The 22307-nt window shown below is 46.4% G+C and overlaps 1 protein-coding gene across 1 annotated transcript; it reads left to right on the top strand.

Annotated features, from left to right (window-relative positions):
• Positions 1 to 19118: 19118 nt before the first annotated feature.
• On the top strand, positions 19119 to 20051 carry LOC306816251 (olfactory receptor 14J1-like; the record flags this gene model as incomplete). The annotated part of the gene is made up of 1 exon (XM_079332721.1): positions 19119 to 20051. One exon carries the CDS (start codon positions 19119 to 19121, stop codon positions 20049 to 20051), a length of 933 nt encoding a protein of 310 aa, XP_079188847.1.
• Between the last annotated feature and the right edge of the window lie 2256 nt (positions 20052 to 22307).

Raw genomic sequence — 22307 nt, 5'->3', positions numbered from 1 at the left:
CCCAAATTCCCCCAATTCCCCAGAGCGCCCCCTGGTGGCCACGCCCGAGTCCATCACCCTGCGGGAGCTGGAGCTGCCCCTCCCCCCCCGGCCCTCCCCGAGATGAGAAACCCCCAAAAATTTGGGGAAATTTTGAGACATTTTTAGGGCTTTTTTAGGAGGAATTTTGGTGGATTTTTGGGAAAATTTTGAGAAATTTTGGGTCATTTTTGGGGAATTTTGGGGACAATTTTTAAGAAAATTTTGCAAAATTTGAGGGATTTGGGGAGAATTTTGAGAGAATTTTGGGTCATTTTTAGGGAATTTTGGGGACAATTTTTAAAAAATTTTTGGGGATTTTTGGGGCTAATTTGGGCTGAGTTTTTGGGACTATTATGGGATGTTTTTAGGATATTTTGGGCGAATTTTGGCTGATTTTGTATCCCAGGTGGAGCTTCCTGAGGTGACCCCAGACGAGCTCGAGCTTCTGCTGGAGCCTGAAGGTCAGAGGTCACCCAGGGGTCACTCAGGGGTCAAGGTTATTTTGGATAATTTTTGATTAATTTTTGTTTATTCTGAGCCTTTTTTGTTGTTCATTTTTGTTATTTTAAGATAATTTTTTTCAATTTTTGGTCATTTTTGGGTCATTTTCAGTTAAATTTAGTCATTTTTGGGTCATATTGAGTCATTTTGGATAATTTTGATTTTTTCTGGGTAATTTTCTGGTTTTTTAGACAATTTGGAGCCATTTTTGGGGTTTTTTTTTGTTGAATTTTGTGTCATTTTTAATTTGTTTTTATTCATGTGGGGTTTTTTGGTCATTTTTGGTCATTTTTGGGCCAATTTTGGGGGGGTTTTAGGTAATTTTGTGCCATTTTAAATTTATTTTTGCTCATTTTGGGGTTTTTTATTGTTTTGGGTCATTTTTTGGATATTTTGAACCATTTTTGTTGGGGTTTTTTGTTAATTTTGTGTCATTTTTAATTTATTTTTATTCACTTGGATTTTTTAGTCAGTTTTGGGTCATTTTTGGTCATTTTGAGCCATTTTTGGGGGTTTTTTGTTAATTTTCTGTCATTTTTAATTTACTTTTATCCATTTGTGGGTTTTTTTTGTAATTTTGAGTGATTTTTGGGTAATTTTGTGTCATTTTAGATAATTTTAAATTTTTTCTGGGTATTTTTGGGCAAATATTTTTTTTTTTTTTAGACAATTTTGGGTAATTTCTGGGATATTTTGGGCCTTTCGGGGGAGTTTTTTGTTTAATTTTGTGTCATTTTTAATTTATTTTTATTCATTTGGATTTCTTTTTGTAATTTTGGGTCATTTTTGGGATATTTTGGGCCATTTTTGGGGTTTTTTTTGTTAATTTTGTGTCATTTTTAATTTATTTTTATTATATTTGGAGTTCTTTTTAATTTTGGGTCATTTTGGGGATATTTTGGGGGGGGGGGGGGGGGGAATTTTGGGGGTTTTGGGTTACTTTTGGGGTTTTTTGGGTAATTTTTGGTCACTTTTGTCTCCCCTCCCCCCAGTGGAAGCACCAGAGCTGGAGCTGCCCCTCCCCCCACGTGAGAAATTTGGAGGGACTTGGTTAAAAAAATGGAAAATTTGGGAAGTTTGGGAGGAGAATTGGGTCAAAAATTAGGGGAATTTTGGGGAAAATTTGGGAATTTTGAGTGAAAAATGGGGCAAGGATTCGAAATTTTGGGAAAATTGAGAAAGAAGTTGGAAAAAATGAGAAAATTTGAGAAAGAATTGGGGAAAGTTTTGGGAAAATTAGGAAAGAAATTGGGGGAAATTTGGTGAAAAATTGGGGGGAAAATGGGAAAATTTGGGGAAGAAATGAGTAAAATTTCAGGTGGAAATGGAGAAAGAGATTGGAAAAAAATTGGGAAAATTTGGGGAAAAATTGAGGAAAAATTTGGGAAGATTGGGAAAGAAATCGGGAGAAATTTGGGGAAAAATTGAGGAAAAATGGGAAAAATTTGGGGAAGAAATGAGTAAAATTTCAGGGGAAAAAAGGAGAAACAGATTGAAGAAAATTTGGAAAAAATTGGGAAAAATTTGGGAAAGAATTGGGAAAAAATTGGGAAGATTGGGAAATAAATTGGGGGAAATTTGGGGGGAAATTGAGGAAAAAATGGGGAAATTTGGGGAAAAATTGGGGAAGAAATTGGAAGAAAATTTGGGGGGAAAATGGAAAAAAATTGGGAAAAAAAGGGGAAATTTGAGGGGAAAATTAGGAAAGAAATAGGCGGAAAATTGGGATAAGATTTGGATAAAATTGGGAAATTTGGGAAAAATTGTAAATTGGGAAAAAATTGAAAAAAATTACAGAAAATTTGGGAAAAATTTGGGAAAATTGGGGAAAAAATTGGGAAAAATTTGGAAATTGAGAATTTGTTCTGCTCCTCTTCCTCCTGCAGGCCCCGCCACCCCCGAGGCTCCGCCTCTCCCGCCTCTGCCCCTCCCCCACCGGTGATGGCCCTGCCCCCTGCACTAGCCCCGCCCCTTCCCCGGCGGCACTGGCCCCTCCCCCCCCTCCCCCCCACCGCTGTGACCACCAGACCCAAATCCCGGCCCAGGAAATTCGGGAGGGGCTGGAGGAGCCTCAGAGGGACTGCAGGGAAAGGGTGAGTGACCTCTGACCCCTGAGTGACCCCTGAGTGACCCCCAGGGGCCGGTGGAGCTGCCCCACAGATCCCGGTGCCCCCCAAGTGACCTGCTGGGCACAGCCTGCCACGGTGAGACCCCAAAATCCACCCCATAAACCCCAAAATCCACCCTGAGACCCCAAATCCATCCCATAAACCCCCAAATCCACCCCATAGACCCCAAATCCACCCCATAGACCCCAAACCTGCCCCACAGATCCCAAATCTGACCCATAGATCCTGATCCTTCCCCATTGACCCCATTCCTACCCCATAGATTGATCCCATTCCTGCCCCACAGATTGATCCCATTCCTGCCCCATAGATTCCTTGCCCCAGATTAATCCCATTCCTGCCCCATAGATTCCCTGTCCCACAGGTTCTGACCCCATTCCTACCCCATAGATTTTTCTGACCTCATTTTTACCCCACACATTTCCTACTCCACACATTCCTGCCCCATAGATTTCCCTGCCCCACCCCCTCTGACCCCATTCCCTGCCCCACACATTGATTCCATTCTCTGCCGCACAGATTTCCTGCCCCACACGTTCCCTGCCCCACAGATTGATCCTATTTCTGCCCCACACATTCCCTGCCCCATAGACTGATCTCATTTCTGCCACATAGATTTCCCTGTTCCATACATGGATCCCATTCCCTGCCCCACACATTCCCTGCCCCATAGATTTTCCTACCCCATACACTCCCTGCCCCATAGATTCTGACCCCATTCCTGCCCCACAGATTCCCTGCCCCCCAGATCCATTTCCTGACCCTGTTCTTTGTCCCTCTCTCCCCCAGCTCCTCTCCCCCCTCAGCTGCTCCAGTTTTGGGGTTGCTGCTTCTGGCCCCTCCCCCACCCTCGGCCCCTGGAGCCGCCCCCAGAGCTGCCCAGCGAGGTGGAGATGGGGCTGCCCCAAAAATCCCAAAATTCCTGACCCAGAAATCCAAAAATTCCCAAAATTCCTGACCCAGAAATCCCAAAAATCCCCAAATTCCCAAAATTCCTGACCCAGAAATCCCAGAAAGTCCAAAATTCCCAAAATTTCTGACCCAGAAATATCCCAGTCTGGGATTTCTCCTTTGCCCCGAGATCACCCCAGAGGGACACAAAGGTGGTTCAAACCCTGGATTTCTCTGAAGCAGCTGAAGAGAGATTGCCAGAGACGGTGTTCTCTTGTTCCAAGGATTGTTTATTGTTTCATATCTCAGGGACTTTTTGCCTGGCCAGCAGGGTCTGCTCAGCCTGGCATCCATGGTGGAATCTGCCTGGTGAAGGCAGGGCTTATTTTATATAGTTCGTATTACGTATTACATGTTTACAAAATTTTCCCAATACAAAAAAATTTTATTAAATGGTCCAGCCCTGACCCCATCCAATCCAAGAGTGCCAATGTGTCACCCAACATGGATGACATAGAAAAGAAGGAGGAAAAGATGTCCACCCCCCAAATTCTCCATCTTGGCCACGTGTCCCTTATCATAAATATTCAAAAAAACCTATTTATCTACATTCTAATAATCTAATTTACACTTTACTAATTTTGGTGGCTTGTTTCCATTCTCTTTGTGCTGACAACTTCCCCCAGGGGTTAGAATTCAGCACCTGTGACACCAGGGTCTCACTCAGAGGTCTTTGAGACCCTTGTCAGGGGGGTTTTGAGACCCCCAAGGAGGCCAGGGGTATGCCCTGGGCTCCCATACAGGTCCAGAGGGAGGGGTGGCATCCTGGGGTCTCAGCCTCTGATCATGGTCTTGAGGCAGATCAGAGAAAACTTTGGGCTGACTCTTACACAAAAGCAGTATCTGATTCAGTTATGCCCAAATCTGCATCCTGAATAGGCCAAAGCCTATGCACTCTAAGTCCAATGTAGAAGTTTTGTTGATGCCTCTCTTTTCTTCCACAGAACATGGAAAAACCCAAAATTTTATGGTCACTGTACCCCAAACAGATTCTGACCACCACATCTCCCACCAGCCCTTCTCTCTTTGTGAACAGCAGGACACAGAGCTTTCCTGGGGAGCGGGAAGAGAAGGAAACCTCCCCAAAGTACAGCCTGGAAAGTTCAGCCTGGAGGTGAGGAAGCAGCACAGTCCCTGCCAGGGCAGAATGTTGGTGGCCCAGGTGTCCCAGCTGAGGCTGGGCCATGCCATAGCTCCGTGTGCCAGGAGCCGGCAGCGCTGGGTGCAGGGAGCCCAGGGAGGGCACAGCAATGCTGGGCTGAGAAATGTGGCGGGGACAGAGAGATGGGCGTGTGCAGCCGCCAGGGAACAGCCTAAACAACAAACTCCACTCAGAAGACAAATGCTCAATACAGGCTGCCTGGAGTGATGTCACCTTTCTACAAGCTACAGTATAACCAGACATTGTCTCTGTAAGCAGAAATCTCTGAGTCTTCCAACTGAATTCTCTGTCCCTGTCCTTTCCCTGGATCTCTGTTGCAGATGGAAATTGATGGTGCCATTGTCACCTTGAACCCCTCTCTTGAATGCAGACAGTTTTCCCCAGGTGTGTTAAGAAGTTGTTGCTCAGTGTCTATGCAAAGCTTTTGTATCCTCATGGAACCAACTGTCTCCATGGAAAGGAGACAATTGTGACAGTTTGGAGCCTCACAGAAACAAGGCTCCATTGTGACACTGAGGGGAATTAGAGAATCAAGGAGACCATTGTGACACAGCAATGCCATAGGGAATCAATGGTCCATTGTGACAATGCAGATCCAAGGAGACTGTGGTGATACTATGAGACCTCATGGATCCAAGGGGCCACTGTGATACTGGAGAACTTCATGGAACCCATGGTCCAGTGTGACATTGCAGCGCCTCATTGGAACAAAGGAACCATTGTTGGTCAGCACAGAAACTCCTAGAACCAAGGGGCCGTGGTGACACAGCAGGGCCACATGGAACCAAGGAGTGATCAGTGACATAAGAACCTTATTGAACTGATGGTCCATTATGACACTGCAGAAACAAGAAGACCGTGGTGACACTATGAAAACTCAGGGAACCAAGGGGCCATTGTGACACTCCAAGGCCTTGTTAAACCAGGGAGATCATTGTGACACTCCAGAACCTCATGGCACTAAGGGTTTATTGTGACACAACAGGGTCCCATGGAACCAGTTGTCCATTGTGATAATGCAAATCCAAGGAGACCATGGTGACGCTTGGGCAGCTCATGGAACCAAGGGTCCGTTGTATCCTGGTTTGGAGGACAGGCATCTGCCAAGAAAGGCAGAAGCTTCTCTTTGAAATGGAGAAGGTAAACCCCCCCCACCTCTAAATTACTGTAATTTTGAAATTAAGGGGCTCTCAAGCAAAGATATGGGAATTAGGAATAAGAGCTGTTTACTAGGAAAATTAAAATAGAAATACAGTATTACAAAGAACAATCCCAAAACACTGACAGAGTCAAAATACAACCTGACACCCCGTCAGTCAGAGTGTTGGCAGCAGTCCAATTAAAAGGTGGCTGCAGTCCTCCTGGAGTGACAGATGTAGTTTAGTTGAAGCAGTGCTCCTGTAGAAAAAGTGCAGTTTTCCTCTGAAAGTCCAGAGATGATGTGGAAAGGTCTGGCTTTCCACTGGAATCCAGTGGAAAGAAGGTACCTTGTTGTTCAAAATCTCAGTTTTTATCTAGGTAGGAAAGGCTTGGCTCCTCCCCTTGGCTGGAGCATCTTCCAATGGGATGATGTAATTTTATCATACAGTGGGAATTAATGGCCCAACAGGGGATGATATCTTCCTGGAGGGAGGATAGGTTGTGGAAAAGATAAAGATGATTGCCCCACCTAGTCTTAAAGATGGCCCATTAGCAGATAATATGTGCCACAGAGATAAGGGTCACTACCCTACCCAGCTTCAACACGTGGTGATAGAATACACATTTTTGTATTTCTGCAACCCAAGACACCTGAAAAGTTCTCTGTGTTTGTGGTTGCTTGTGTTTCCTTGACTGCTGCTACTAGAGTCCTGGCTCTTATTTTTTGTTTTTCCTTATCACTTCTAACATACACTTTTTGCGCTTCCCATAACAACTCCTGAAGCCCCCTATCCTGCTGATCTTCCAATTTTTACAGCTCCTTCCTGATGTCCCCTCAAGACTTAGCTATGAATTGTGTTTTCAAAAGGACCTGCCCTGCTGCTGTATCAGGGTCTATGCCCGAGTATAATTGCAAATCCATTCTTAGTCTCTCTAGCCATTCTGTCTGAAACTCATCCTTCTCTTGGTGCTCACTCAGAGCTTTCCCCACACTTTTTTCCCCAGGCACTGCTCCCCGAATTCCTTGGATTATCATCCATCTGAAATCCTTCATATTCTGTCCATGTTCCACCTCCTGATTATTCCAGTTTGGATCTGCCAGAGGTCATATCTGATCTCCTTGTTCTGGCCCCTGCTGATCTCTTTTCCAAGCCTCTATTCCTGACTCTTTAATAATTTCTCTCTCTTCCTTTGTAAATTGGAAATATTAAAAAGATTCTTAAAATAGACTGCAATTTCACTCCACCACCCCCCCCCCACCCGCCCCCCAGGCCTGCATATTTACTTTTCTCATGGTTAGGAGGTTCTTTTGAATTCACAGATAGATTTAAAGCTTGACAAATCTAATCTTCAAATGATTTAAACTCTGGCCAATACAAATTGTCTGCATAGATTTTTTCCTTTATTTATTCAAACATAAAATAATGGATCATTTTCTGCTTGCTTTTTCCTCTTTAGGATTCCCTTTTAACCCAGTATTGTAATATGATCCTCAGTGGACTGTCCTGAGGAATACTGCTCCCCTTCTTGGAACCCCCCTCTTGGTTCCCAGGCATACCAGGTTCTTGTGAATTTTTCTCATAATTCACAACCCTTTGATCAGAGGTCTTACTCTTCCTCTGACCCATCTATGGTGGCAAAAGACTAAGAAATCCCTTATATCTTAGTGTCCCATGCTCTCCCTTACTTGTTTAGTGGTTCAACTTGCTCACTCAATATTTGCACATAAAATATTTACAATATTTTATCTTTTGCCAAATACTTGTCTCCCTCCTAATTCTCTGATTTTTCTTCTCAATCTATTTTCCCTAACTTTTCTTCTCAATCTATTTTCCCTAACTTTTCTGGCCACTTTCTTCAAACCCTTTAACCACATACAATTTCCATCTGTTTATCTTCTAAAAAATAATTTAACTAAACTTAGTCACTTCCCCCCTAAGTCATCTCTTCGAGTGTCAACTAGCTCTGTTCTCCTTAAAGACTTTTTCTGTGAGTTCTTGGGCTGGGACCTTCCCTCCCAGTCCCTCCCGGGGTCTTCACTTGTTCTTCCCTTTTGCTTCCCTTTTTTTCCTGGCCAGCCTCCTCACAGAAAACTGAAAACAGGGTACTGGGAGGCCCCCACTGGCTTTGGCTATCGAACCATCTCAAATATTCCTCCCTCACACACACAAGCACACAGTCGCCCCTGCTTTACCCAACCCCGTGGTACTTACACAGTCTGTTTTCCCACACAGCTTTTGTGCACAAGACATTTTATGGGCGCTTTACCTTTTGCTGGCACTCCTCCAGGAGCCTTCTTTTAGTGTGCATCCTATTGCTAGCTTCTTTTGCTTATGCTTTATTTTAATTTGGAACTCCTTCTCCAAGAGTGCCTAGTCTAGTCTTGGGACCACCTTAACAACTGGTGGGGAGCTCTTTCCCAAAACTAGCTACTCTTCCTTTGGACTGAGTTCCCAGGTTTCGACTCCAAATTGTGAATGATGTTCTATTTGTCCAATTAACCAAACAACAAGATTAAATTTAGCTGCAATTTTAAAGAGCAGCAATTATATATAAATTTATATAACCAAAGTATATTATATACATATAATTGAATATATACAAAATTTGGTAGTGAGTAATTTAGTATAATTGAGGTTCAAATAAAGCATAAGCAAAACCAACTGGGGTTACACTGACCAGGGGTAGGGTTGGGGTTAGCCCTTCCTCCCATACCAAAACAAGCTAAAAATCTCACTTACATACTCTATGTTAATACATGTTAATACAGAATGTTCTGGAAAGCTCCTCCTGGTTTCTATACCCAAAATCGACATCATTATGTCATGTTGTGCATGCTCCACTAGTAGTTAGGGGTCTCTCCTTCTTTTAGGGGTCTTTATTTCCAGTGAAGTCTCTGTGTCTTCCTCTTCTGTGTCTGCTGTTTAACCTTGCAGGTAGTGAAAGCACACTAAGCTTGGGGTTATGCAACTAAGCATATGTTTCCACATCCAAGTGCCCAGTGCCTGGAATCATCCCAATTTGGCCCATTCCAAGGTCTAAACTTTTTATTTCTAGATGCTGGTATTAAACCTACATGCTGCTAATATTGCCACCGAACATCTGGAGGATCTACTTTGTTCCTTTACCTTTTTGCTTTGTAACAATTATTTTCCATTGATATGAAGCAACAATTTTGCTAATATAGTTACAATTTAGTTAGCACGAATCACATTTATCACAGTCCTTTAATAGAGAGATACCCTTCCCTGCTGTGATTTTGGCTTTGGGTTTCAGGTTGTGTGGTGGGAATGCCTGTTTGTGGGGGATGGTATTCCCTGTAACACTTGGTGTTCTGGCTCAACTGGTACCCTGCCACTACTGGTCATTGTGTATTTTAGAGTAATGCTGCCAATTTGTGACAAAAGTTATAATTGCAGCAAACTGGTAATCTTGTTCGGTGTTGTTACTCTGACTGTGTTGCTGGCTGCTTTGTTTTAGTTTGCTCAGAAGTGGCTGTTGAAGATCAACCCCAAGCTGAAAGAGCCCAGCTGTGTAGGCAGGCTCTTTCCATGTGGCTTCAGCATGAACCAGGAGAGTTTTGAATACAGAGGGGAGTCGGACCACTGTAGGGTGAAAAGACAATGTGAGCTTGGCAAGAGAAATTAGAGGAACTTCCTACCTGCAGTGCTGTGTCTTTGACCCTTGGGAATTTAAGATACAAGGGGCTCATATTTGTGGACTGCCAGAATTACAATGTGGTGGTTTGAGCATATTTTGAATTGTGGCTAGATGAATAGAAAGGATCCGCCTCCCTCACTGGTTTGGGCAGGATCCTTGGGAATTTGTGAATCCAGTGAACTATTCTATAGAAAGAGGAAATTATCAATTTTACCTGGAAGGAATATATAGAACTTCAACAGGGAGGTTGGTAGCTTTGGATTGGGAAGACCCTGCATAAGAGGATCTGGACATTCAAGACAGAAGTGAAATAGCCTGTTTTTGCTGGTGTTATGGGGCATTTTGGGACTTCTAGAGTTTGGCACCCCGTGTGGTTACTGTTACAGTGTAGGACTTGTGAAAAATGTTGGTATTGTTCCTGTGATAGATGGAAAGCTCTATGCCTTCAGAGTAAATGGAGGCATCATAACCAAGCTGATTTTGAACCTAAGATCCTAAAGTTCATGTGTGGAAAATCACATTCAATCTCTGCAACCTGGGCGTGTGTGGGGGAGGAAGATTGGGAAAGAACTGTGAGAGATTGCAAAGAGAGATTTGGGTGGAAATGGGACAGGACAAGAAGGAGGAGATACTGGGAACTGAACAAAGTAGGGGATCCCTAAAGCCAGTCCTCTAGGCTGTATTATTGCACATTGGAAAGATGTTACAGGGCAAGGGGATTCAGAAAACAGAGAGACCTTATTAGATTCTGCAAGGACTGGTGGCCCCTTTATATAAATTGGACAATGGAGCGAAGTGGACACCTAGTGGAACTTTGGATTGTAACACACTATTTCAGCTCTTGCTACTTCTTAGGAGAGAAGTGGGAGAGGTATCATATGCCGATACGCTTCTCTCCCTTTGAGATGACCCTGAATGGCAGAGGGACTGTGGGATCAAGGCTCCAACTGACCCTCTGGTACTGGCCCTAGGAGAAGGAGAATAAGAGAGAAAAGTTTAAGTGGTGTTGTTCAGCGTGCAGCATAGGGCAAAGATGTGCAAAATCAGATAAGTTTTACCAGATTGTAGCCCAGGAACAAGGTCTGGTGGAAAATTTGCTCAAGCCTCCCCATGTAAGAAAGGAAAGGGATGAGGATGAGGATGTAGACTCAGAGGATGCAGATCTCCCTCTGATCATGCACCAGACTAGACAACAGACACAGATATTACAGGCACCTGTAAAAGAGGCAGTGAGACCAGAGGGAGAAATGGTAATGGTTAAAGTTCCCTTCTCCACAATTAGCTTGGAGGCATGGGAAAAGGTTGCTAAAAATTACCACAGCAATCCAGTTAACACTGCTAAATGTCTGCAATATATAATAAAACAACACAATCCAGATTGGCACGATATGCGATTGTTATTGGATGCAGTGACGGAGACAGAAAAACAATCAATTATAAAAACAGCAGGGGATCTAGCAGATTATTACAAAACCCAACAATTGGATGTGAAAGATTATTTCCCATTCCAAAATCCACAGTGGGACCTAAACACATCAAATGAATTGAGAGAGTTGGAAAGCTATCAGGAGCAGTTTGCAGAGGGGATGGAAAGGGCCATTCCCAAAACTATGAATTGGTCAGCTTTATATACAATCAAGCTGAGGCCCTCTGAGTCGCCATTGGAATTCTTCAATCGATCAAGGGATGCAATGCGCCCCACATACCACAGGACCCTGGGTCTGAAGTAGGGATACAGCAGCTAGTCAATTTATTCTTGGGGCAATCTACAAGTGACATACGCCATAAACTTCAAAAGATATGGGGGAAGGGAATAAAAAAGGAAGGCAGGAACTTAGAGACTCTGATGGATGAGGCGAGGAGAGTCTTTAGTAACCAGGAAGAAGGAAAGAGGGGGTTGGTAGCTGTTCTAAGTGAGAGACAGAGAGGAAGATGTGGACAGGGACCACCTAGCCCATCCCAGCTGGGCAGAGACCAGTGTGTGATCTGTAAGAAATATGGTCACAGGAAAAATGAATGCCCAGAATGAAGATGTTGAAGAAAATGCCCTCGGAAAGAAAGAGAAAGAATTGTACATGGAAAAAACGAGGACCGGTATCTCTCACCCCAGGAGATCCACTGGTTATAAAATTGAAGCTGGGGAAAAAAAGGGAATTTTTGGTTGACACGGGGGCAACGTATTCAGCTCTGAATAGGACTCTGGCACCTGTTTAGGAAGTATTACATTACAGTAATAGGAGCAATTGGCCAACTTGAAAAAGCATATTTTTGCAAACCAATAAAATATAGGCTTGGAAAGCAATGGGGTATTCATAAATTTCTCTATCTGCCCAGTTTTCTGAGACACCTTTTGGGGAGACACTTGTTAGAACAATTGCAAGTAACCATTAAATTTTAAAATATGGAGGTTATTCTGGAGGTAAATGATGAACATAGAGGCATTAATTTTAATGTTAACATATGCTCATATGGAGCGAGGAATTAGTGAAGAAATAATAAATCAAGTGTTTCCAGGAGTGTGGACCTTCAGTGTACCAGGGAGGGTGAAAAATTCACCTCTTATAGTAATTAAACTGAAGGAAGGAAAACAACCAGTTAGAATTAAACAGTACCCCTTGAAAAAGGAAGATAGGGAAGGAATTAGTCCAATAGTTGAAAACTTCTTGCAATTCGGGTTGTTAAAAGAGTTCCCATCTGAGTTCAACACTTCCATTTTACCAGTCCAAAAACCAGATGAGTCAAATGGGATAGTACAGAATCTAAGGGCTGTTAACAAAATAACTGAAGATCTCTATCCCATGGCAGCAAACCCATACACTTTGCTAATGTGCCTAACACCAGAGCTAACTTGATTTACTGTTTTAGACTTCAAAAATACCTTCTTTTGCTTCCCTCTCCATGAAGACAGCCAGAAAAATTTTGCATTTGAATGGGAAAATTCTAAAAGTGGGCACAGATCCCAGCTCACATGGATGGTGTTGCCTCTGGGATTTAAAAACTCTCCTACTCCGTTTGGGAAACAACTTGCCAAAGATCTGGAATCCTGGGAGGCTTCCCCAGAAGAAGGAAAGTTACTGAAGTACATGGACAATATCCTCATAGACACCCAGATGAAAGAGGCATGCGTAGCCTGGACAGTAAGCCTCCAAAACTTTCTAGGACTTCAGGGATACAGGACACCAAAGAAAAAGGCCCAGGTAGTGAACCAAAAGATCATTTATCTGGGTTATGAAATTAGTGTGGGACAATGGACTCTAGGTCAAGATCACAAGGAAGCGATATGTCAAACCCCAAAGCCTCAGACAGCAAAGGAACTGTGGATATTCTTAGGAATGACAGGGTGGTGTAGGCTGTGCATACACAGCTATGGCTTGCTTGTAAAACTTGTGTATGTGCTCATTGCAAATGGGAACAGAGGCCTCCAGTGGACAAAAGAGGCCACGTGGGCCTTTCACCAGCTGAAGAATGCTGTAATGCCAGCTGCAGCTCTCAGACTCCCAGGGGTAAGCAAACCATCCTTTCTGGTTTCCTGTGAGAAGTAGGGAATTGCCCTGGGGATACTGGCCCAGGACCTGAGTCCATACCAGAGAGCAGCTGCTTAATTATCCAAGCAACTGGACACAACAACCAAGGGATGGCTGGGATGCCTCAGAGCCCTTGCAGCAGTGGTGCTGAATATTCAAGATGTACACAAATCCACCTTGGGCCAGAAAATGAATGTAGTGGTGTCTCACACAGTGTCTGCGGTCCTGGAAGTAAAGGGCAGGCACTGGCTCTCCCCACAAGGTTCCTGAAATGCCGAGCCATCATGGTGGAACAAGACAATGTAGAGGTAGTTAGAATTAACATTATCAACCCAGCTTCTTTCCTTAGTGGAAATCAAGAGGAATCAGTACACCAAGGCTGCCTGGAGACTATTGAAGCCTCCTACTCCAGCTTCCCTGATCTGAAGGACACCCCTTTGGATGACACAGAATCTGGTTCACTGATGGAAGCAGAGATGTTGTCAGTGGGAAGCGACATGCTGGGTATGCAGTTAGCACCTGCAAAGAGGTAATGGAGTCTGGACCCTCATCAATAGATACCTCTGAACAAAAAGCTGAGATAATCCCTCTAACCCACATCTAAGAAATCACAAAGAAACAAAAATTAAAATTTACACAGAGTCATGCATTTGAGTTGTACATGCAGATGGAGCCATCTGGATAGAAAGCAGACTGTTAAACTCACAAGGGAAAAAAGTCAAATGCGCAGGAAATATTGCAGCTACTGGAAGCAATTCAGCTACCTGAGCAGGTACCAATTATGCACATTAAGGCACATCAGAAGGTGAGCTCAGAATTGCAGGAAGGAAATGAGTGGGCAGACAAACAGGCAAAAGAAGCAGCAAAAGGTGAGATGACAATTGAGGGTGCTTTAATTACAGATGGACAGAAGGTAAGCCAGTATGTTTGTTATGCTTTAAAACAGTGCAACTGATAATAGTCTCATTGCTTTAAAAGGCCTTGTTTTTGCAATAAAGTATTCACCTTTGCACCTGCCTGAGGACTCTGCATCACTATGGACCCTCATCCACATCAGCCCAAGAATCCACTTTGACCAAATGGGGCCTCATGGCACACAGGTGCCACTGGGACATTGCCAGGCCCAGTGGAAACAAGGCTCCATTATTGCACAGCAGGGCCTCAAGGCACCCAGTAGAGCACTGTGACACGAGGCAGTCTGGGGAAACCAAGTGTCAGCAGCAAACACTGTGGGGCCTCATGGAAGCCAGGTGCCACTTGGATGTGGCCAGGGCACGTGGAACTCAGTGTGCATTGTGACACAGCACAGCCTCATAGAACTCAGCAGACCGTTGGAACAACCTGGAATCTCACAGATCCAAGGCTCTTCTTTGACCAAGTGGGGCCTCATGGGACACAGGTGTCACTGGGACATTGCCAGGTTTTGTGGAATCCAGTGTCCATTGTGGCACAGCACAGCCTCATGGAAACACGGGGACCATTGTGACACAATGGAATCTCATGGAAGCAAGTGTCAGTTGTGAACATGGCACGGCCTCATGGAACCCAGGGACAAGTGGGACTTTGTCATGGCTTGTGGAAGCAAGGGGCCATTGAGGCACAACTTGGAACCTAGGAGAACATTGTGGGGAAATGGATTCTCACAGAAAGAAGGCTCATTCTGACAGTGTGGAATCACAATGACCTCCTGGGTTCCATGAGTCTCCTCTGTGTTTACAGCTGAGTCTTGGTTCCCCAAGATCCCATGGAGTCAATGTGCTCTGCTGTGATTCATGAGGCTGTGCTGTGTCACACTGGACACTTGCTTCCTCCAAGGCTGGAGATGTCCCAGTGGCACCGGGTTTCCATCAGGCCATGTTTTCTCAGAATGGGGCTTCAGTTCCATGAGAATCCATTGTGTCACAATGTTCTCTTTAGTTTTATGAGAGCCTGATGTGTTGACAATTGACTCTTGATTCCTTGAAGTTTCATTGCATCACAATGATCTCCTTGGTTGCATCAGGCCCAGCTTTGTCACAATGCATTCCATGCATTTCTAGTGCATCACAATGATCTCTTGGATTCCATGAGGTCCTGCTGAAAAACAGTGGACACTTAGTTCCATGAGTTTCCATTCCATCAGGATGATCTTTTGCATTCCATGTGGCCCTGCAGTGTCACTATGGAGCCTTTGTTCCATATGTTCCCTCTGTGACACAATGGTCTCCAGCGCTCTTATGAGGTTGCACCATGGAACTGTGGACACTTGGTTCCATGATATTCCATGTTGCCACTGTCAGGAAAATCCAGAAATGCCAGAGGTTTATGTCCAAAAAGGAGACAGAGGAGTCCTTCAACTTCTTTTGGATAAAAGGAGAGAGTTCATTGGAGCACACACCCACGGGGTTTTCTCTCTCGAGGTTTCAGAGGGTGCAGCCTCCTAAACTCCCCTGTTGCCCTCTTCCTTTCCCCATTGAATGAGGTAATAGGAAGGTACGGCCTCCCCAAACCTCCTATTCCTTTTCCTCCCTTGAACCTGGCATTTCCCCCCCAAATTTCACAAGTTCAGCCTTGTGCAGACCCTTGTCTGTTTCAGCAGCCAAGCTGTCTGGGCCCAGTAACAAACCTGCTGCCAAAAGTCAGTAGAAACCTTATGATCTATTTCAAAGACCTTAACACCCATCCCTTCACCCATCAAATGATTTGTAAAGACATAAGCACACCTTTCCTCTCACATTGATGCTTCCTGTGCTGCTGACAGTCTTTTAAACCCAGCCCTCAGCCTGACCTCTCTGCTGTTGTAGTTCCATGGAAGGAGGTTGTTCTCTTCCCCCTTCCATGGTCAGTCCAGTGTTCAGCCATCTCCAGGACAGCGGGGCCCCACCCCACAGCACTGTGCCTGGGAAGACAAAAACCATCACTCCAAATGTCCCCCATCCTCCTCCTTCTTCCCAGGCACTTGGCCCTGGCAGTGGGGTTTGCTGCTGGTGGCCACAGGAAACAGGAGACCCCTGTGACACTGTGGGGCCACATGGGACCAAGGGTTCATTGTGACACAGCAGGGCCATGTGAAACCAAGGAACCATTGTGACACTGCAGATCCAAGGAGAATATTGTGACACTAAAGAAACTCATGGAACCAAGGGCACATTGTGACACTGTGGGGACTCATGAAACCTACGGGGCATTGTGACACTGCACAGCCTTGTGGAACCAAGAAGACACTGTGGTGACACTGTGGGACCACATGGAACCAAGGATTCCTTTTTGATACTGAGGAACCTCATGGAACCAAGGGTACATTGTGAGACTTTGAAACTACAGAGATAATTTTTAGAGTACTGAATGTCAAGGAACCAAAAGTCCACCTGACAGATTAAAGTCTCATGGAACCAAAAAGAGCATTGTGACACTGTAAGGGCCCATGGAACCAAATATCCATTGGGAAAGTATGGAGCCTCATGGAACCAAGAGTCCGTGGTGACACAGCAATGCCTTGTGGAACCAAGGAGTGCAAAGGTCTCAAACATTCCTTGCAGGGCTCTGCCTTGGAGAAGGGGAACCTCCTTGGTGGCACCTTGGGTTTGGCACACACCTGAGGAGTCTGTCTCTTTTTGATGGGGAAACTTAAAAGTTTTGGATTTCTTAAAAAAACCCCAAGAAAACGTATTTTAGTCTGACTACAATCAGTTATCCAGCAAAGCAGGTCCCAGGTGAATGAGGACAGATAACATGGGGTTGGGGAATGTGGAGCAAGATTGTCCACAGTGGATCAGACCTCAAGACACAGCTTCTCTGAGCAGGACAGACCTCCTGAGGAGAGAACATGGACTCAATACCAATCACAGAATGCTGCATCACCTCTGCTCTAAAGAGAACAGTAATAAAATATACTCCTTAAAACAGGAATGTGAATTTCTTAGAAGATCTTTGAAATATTTCTTCATAACAGTATCAGGAAACCTCCCTAATGAAGTGCACCAGACCAGAGGGAAATCAAGGCAGGACTTGCTTTGTCAGGACTTGCTTGATCCCAGTGAGCCTCGTGGTGCCTTTGGTGCTGAGACGTTGAACCTCACACCTGAAAGGAGATTGCACAAACCTTTCCAGGAATCAAAGTCAGAAGAAAAACCCAAAGCATCTCAGAGCATTAATGGGTTCCTCTGAGGTCCATCCCCAACACAGGCTCCTCATTAATTCCTTGAAGGAGAGAATTGGAGGCCATGATTGCACAAATTTTTTTCAGAGACTCAAAGAAAGGAAAAAGAAAAGTACCTTAAAAACTGAAGTACCTTGAAGCATTAATGAGCCCCACTGAGTGTTATTACTGACAAAGGATCTCAAGAGACTAATTAAAGCAGATAATTGGAGGCCATGATTGCACAAAGCTCTCAGAGACTCCAAGGCAAAAGCAAAACTCAAAGTCCTTTGAAAAACCTGCAGTCCCTGGGAGCATGAAGGAGACCCCAGGGCAATTCCTGACCAAGGCTCCCTAGGGACTGGTCCCAGCAGATCCCTGAGGCCACTGGGATGTGGGGGGATGCTGAGGGCAGCACAAGGGGTGACAATGCCCAGCCTTGCTGGGGCTGTGCCAGGAGGCCCCAGTGGCTCAGGACAAGGTGTCTCCTCCCAGCCCTTGGTGGCACAGACCCTGCTGTGCCCCAGGGCATCAAGACTTGGCTTCTCTTTGTGCCCAGCTGTCATCTCTGCCTCTAATTTCCTCCTCTTACTAGAACATGGGGACACTTTCGCACTTCTCTTCCTCAGTGGGATCCATTAAACTTCAAGCAACTTGAGAGTTTTAATCTGACTTGGAATTCTTGAGAGTTTTCTATACCTCCTTCTCAGGGACTGATGTTCAGGGCCTCAGCAGAACCCCCCAAGAGGGTCATTTAAGTCCATGTGCTGTGTCTGTGCTGCTGAGCTGGGCTGGGCTCCTGGTGCAGAGGGTGACCTGAGCAAACAAGAAGAGCTTCAAAACCACATTTCTCTTGCTGAGCAGCTCTTCTCAGAGACCAGCAGTGCTGGGGCTCTGCATGCAGCCACCCTGGGCACATCACAGAGGCACAGAGTTCTTCAATTAGCTGTTTCTGGAAGATGCTCAGAAGTGTCTGGAGCAGAATCACTTCCAGCCCTTGACACAGGAAGCCTTTGGCTGCAGGACAAGACAGCTGCAGCTCCTGCAGTGATCTTCTAAAGCTGGAACATCCCAATGCCTGCAGACTCTGTGAGTACATTCTCTGATTGTCTCTTGTGTAGAGCAGCCAGGAGTGCCCAGGGCTGTGCTGCAGAGCAGGGTCCTGCAGCCCAGGGCATTGTGCTGGGGCAGGGACTCTGCTGCCTGCCAGGGACAGCTCTCAGCCAGCCCTGGGAGCTGCCCCCAGCACTGGGGGACAAGGTCTGAGTGGAAGGAAAGAGCTTGTATGGCTTGGAAGTGTTCTCCCTGTGTGATGAGGATGCTGCATTGTTCAAGAATGCTCCCAGCATGACATTTACTGCAGGACATTTTTAAGTAGATTATACAGGGAGCACAGCAAATCAGGGGCTGCATAAAAGGGAAAATCCTGCTATTTAATCTACTGCTCTTGGTTGTCTGGATGGGAAATTGCAAACTGATATTCATCTCTCTGTTCAGAATGAGAAAAATTTTTAAAAATTCTCTCAAATCTCAATAAAGTAGTCAGTGAAGATATCATCACAGGGTCCCTTATAGGCAGCATCAGTGTGTCTTTTCCAGCCACCTGTGGGCTGCTGTGATGTTGCCAACAGAGCCTGCAAGGACAGAGCTGGCCTTGGGCAGTGCCCTGTGCTGGGAGGGGTCTGCAGAGCAGAGCTGAGCCCCCAGGGCTGGGCTGGGATCTGGCAGCACTGGCAGGACCTAGCCCTTAACACAGGGAAGCAGTTGCTGGCAGGGACAGCTCTAGGCAGCAGAGCCCTGGGCAGGCAGTGGGGGGAAAGGGCCCCCAAGCTGGGCTGGGATATTTAAAGTCCTCTCCACCAATCTATTCCATGATTGCATTTCTTACAGATCATTATGGCAAGACACTGCAAATGTCCAACAGCAGCTCCATCAGCAACTTCCTCCTGCTGCCATTGGCAGACACGCGGCAGCTGCAGCTCCTGCACTTCTGCCTCTTCCTGGGCATCTCCCTGGCTGCCCTCCTGGCCAACGGCCTCATCATCAGCGCCGTAGCCTGCGGCCACCACCTGCACACCCCCATGTTCTTCTTCCTGCTCAACCTGGCCCTCACTGACCTGGGCTGCATCTGCACCATTGTGCCCAAAGCCATGCACAATTCCCTCTGGGACACTAGGAACATCTCCTATGCAGGATGTGCTGCTCAAGTATTTCTGTTTATGTTCTTCATTTCATCAGAGTTTTCCCTCCTGACCATCATGTGCTATGACCGCTACGTGTCCATCTGCAAACCCCTGCACTATGGGACCCTCCTGGGCAGCAGAGCTTGTGCCCACATGGCAGCAGCTGCCTGGGCCAGTGCCTTTCTCAATGCTCTGCTGCACACAGCCAATACATTTTCCCTGCCCCTGTGCCATGGCAATGCCCTGGGCCAGTTCTTCTGTGAAATCCCACAGATCCTCAAGCTCTCCTGTGCACACTCCCACTTCAGGGAACTTGGGCTTCTTGCTGTTAGTGCCTGTTTATCATTTGGTTGTTTTATGTTCATTGTTTTCTCCTATGTGCAAATCTTCAGGGCTGTGCTGAGGATCCCTTCTGAGCAGGGACGGCACAAAGCCTTTTCCACCTGCCTCCCTCACCTGGCTGTGGTCTCCCTGCTCCTCAGCACTGGCACATTTTCCTACCTTAAGCCCCCCTCCATCTCCTCCCCAACTCTAGATCTGGCACTGTCGTATCTGTACTCGGTGGTGCCTCCAGCCTTGAACCCCCTCATCTACAGCCTGAGGAACCAGAAGCTCAAGGATGGCTTGAGGAAAATCATCATGAATGCTTCTCAGAAAAAATAAACTCTCATTCTCCTGTATCACTATTATAATATTACTCATCAATGCCAACTCTATGTCCTGTGGTTTTATTGCTTTTTTTCTGTCACAGGTATGACATATTTTAGAATTTTTTCACAAGAGAATCTTCATCTTTACCATTTTTAATTCAATATTTGCATTCCTAGTGTGAACCATAGACTATATAATCCTGGAGTTGTACTACGTATGTGCTTACGCAAAATAAAGGACTTGGTATTGCTGTGTTTGTCTGTCATGTTTGGCTTCTGTGGAGCTGCAGGGCTGGTGCCTCTGGGCATAGCTGGGGTGAAAAGGGAACCCCAGTGCTCCTCACTGCCAGGCACCCCCAGGGCTTCTGCTCCATAACCTCCCCTTCCTTCACTTCCACACTCCCCTTCAGAGCCTCTGTGTTAGTTTAAGATCTCAGGTCTCTTTTATCTCAGTTCCAGTCCTGCTGTGTGACTGTGCAGGCACTGCAGGCAGGGACAGGCTGTGGGCACTGCTGGAACAGAGCTGGACTCTGCAACAGCATTTCCATCATGCAAGGGCATCTCCCCAGTGCAGGACCTGAAAGCTTCAATCTCCTTCCCCGTTTGCTCTCAAGGATGTGCCCAACACAGTGCCCTAGAGAGGAGAAGAGCAGTGACAGCCAAAGTGTGGCAGTGTTCAGGGTGGGGCTGTCCCAGCAGTGTCCCTGCAAAGCCAGAGCTGCTTCCAGCAGTGCCCTCTCACCCCAGGGCACAGAGGTTGCTCTTCCCTCTGTGAAGGGACATCAAGTGACTGGGTTAGGAGTCTGTGTTTGCAGTGCAGGGACATTCCACAGTCCTGAATATCCTCTGTGTGTGTGTGAGGGGACATAAACCCAGTGAGCACAAACACCTTCAGCTGGTGCTGGAGTTTCCGGAGATTAATGTCTCCTGTGATACCCTGGATGCAGGGCTGGGATGAGCTCCTGTGCCCAGAGCTCCCCGTGTCCATCCCTCTGGCAGTGGGGCACCTCAGGCAGGGGCAGGGCAGGGTGACACCACAGGGCTGAGGTCCCTGCCAGGCTCTGGCAGTGGCAGCAGAGCCCAGGGAGCCCCTGCCCGTGCTGCAATGAACTGTCTATGTGTGTGCCAGGGAAGGACTCGTGTCCCTGGACACCACTGGGGCTGTGAGCAGGGCATAAGCCCAGCTCAGGGGTGGGCACCTGACAGAGTCCTGACATTTCTGGGAGTGTCCATAGGAGCAAAGTTGGGGAAGGTGGCTGTGGTTAAAACCCTCTGGGCATCCAGTGACAACAGAGTGTCTCTGTCACGGTCCCTCCTTACACAGAAAACAGGAGAAAATAAGGTGAACAGTTGTAGGTCACTATAAAGAGAGATTAATGTCAGGGGGACTACAAAGCAAGGGCCAAATGCAGAAGCAAGGAAAACCATGGAGAGACAAGAATTCAGCACAAGAATTCAACACATGTCATAGTTGCTTTAGAAGACAAGTGTATTAATACAGAAAATCCAGAGGCCCTCTTATTCCCCTCATGTCCCTGCTGATCAGCACATCCCATGGAATGGAAAATCCCTTGGGTCAGTCTATCCCAGCTTTCCCATCCCTGTGTCCCCAAGAACACTTGCCCCCCCTCCCCAGGCCATTGGTTTAGGGGTTGCAGAGATATCTCATGTGGGGCCAGCCCTGCTCAGGAGCAGACAAAGCCTTGGGCTGGGGCCAAACCCACTCCAGCTCCAACAGCCAAGCACAGCAGGACAAGGGCTACTCTGGGCAAAGGGAACTCCATCCCAGCCACACCCAGGCCAAGGGGGCTCAGGGAGCTCTTCCCACCTCCCTTATTCAGCAATTCAATTAATCTTTTCCTTGGAGATCTCTTTGAAGACAGAATTGAGAGACAGGCAGAAGCAGAGCTATAAAATGCACCAGTACAAACACAGCAGCTCCTGTGAGCAATGACCCCTCCCAGGGCAGTGCTGTGGCAGGAGAAGCATCCAGGAGGAGAAGAATGAGCTCACATGTGAGGATGCATGTGTGTGTGTCCCAAGGCACAGAGGTGAGGGTGGCAGAGGTCAGGGCAGGGCTGGCAGTGGCAGGGCAGATCCAGGGGCAGTGAGATGGGAGTGTGCAGCCTGCAGGGACACAGCAGCAGCTGTGGGACAGAACACAACAAGCTGTGCTGGAAATGGCCGCCCTGGCAGGGCTGGCAGTGCCCAGGAGAAGCTAAGTCTTGGTGCCCTGAAGTACAGCAGGGTCTGTGCCACCAAGGGCTGT

This window comes from Erithacus rubecula (genome assembly GCF_903797595.1).
Source record: "Erithacus rubecula genome assembly, contig: scaffold_465_arrow_ctg1, whole genome shotgun sequence".
Lineage (NCBI taxonomy): Eukaryota > Metazoa > Chordata > Aves > Passeriformes > Muscicapidae > Erithacus > Erithacus rubecula.
The sequence above is the reverse complement of the archived record's forward strand: the minus strand, read 5'-3'. Positions and strand labels throughout refer to the sequence as shown.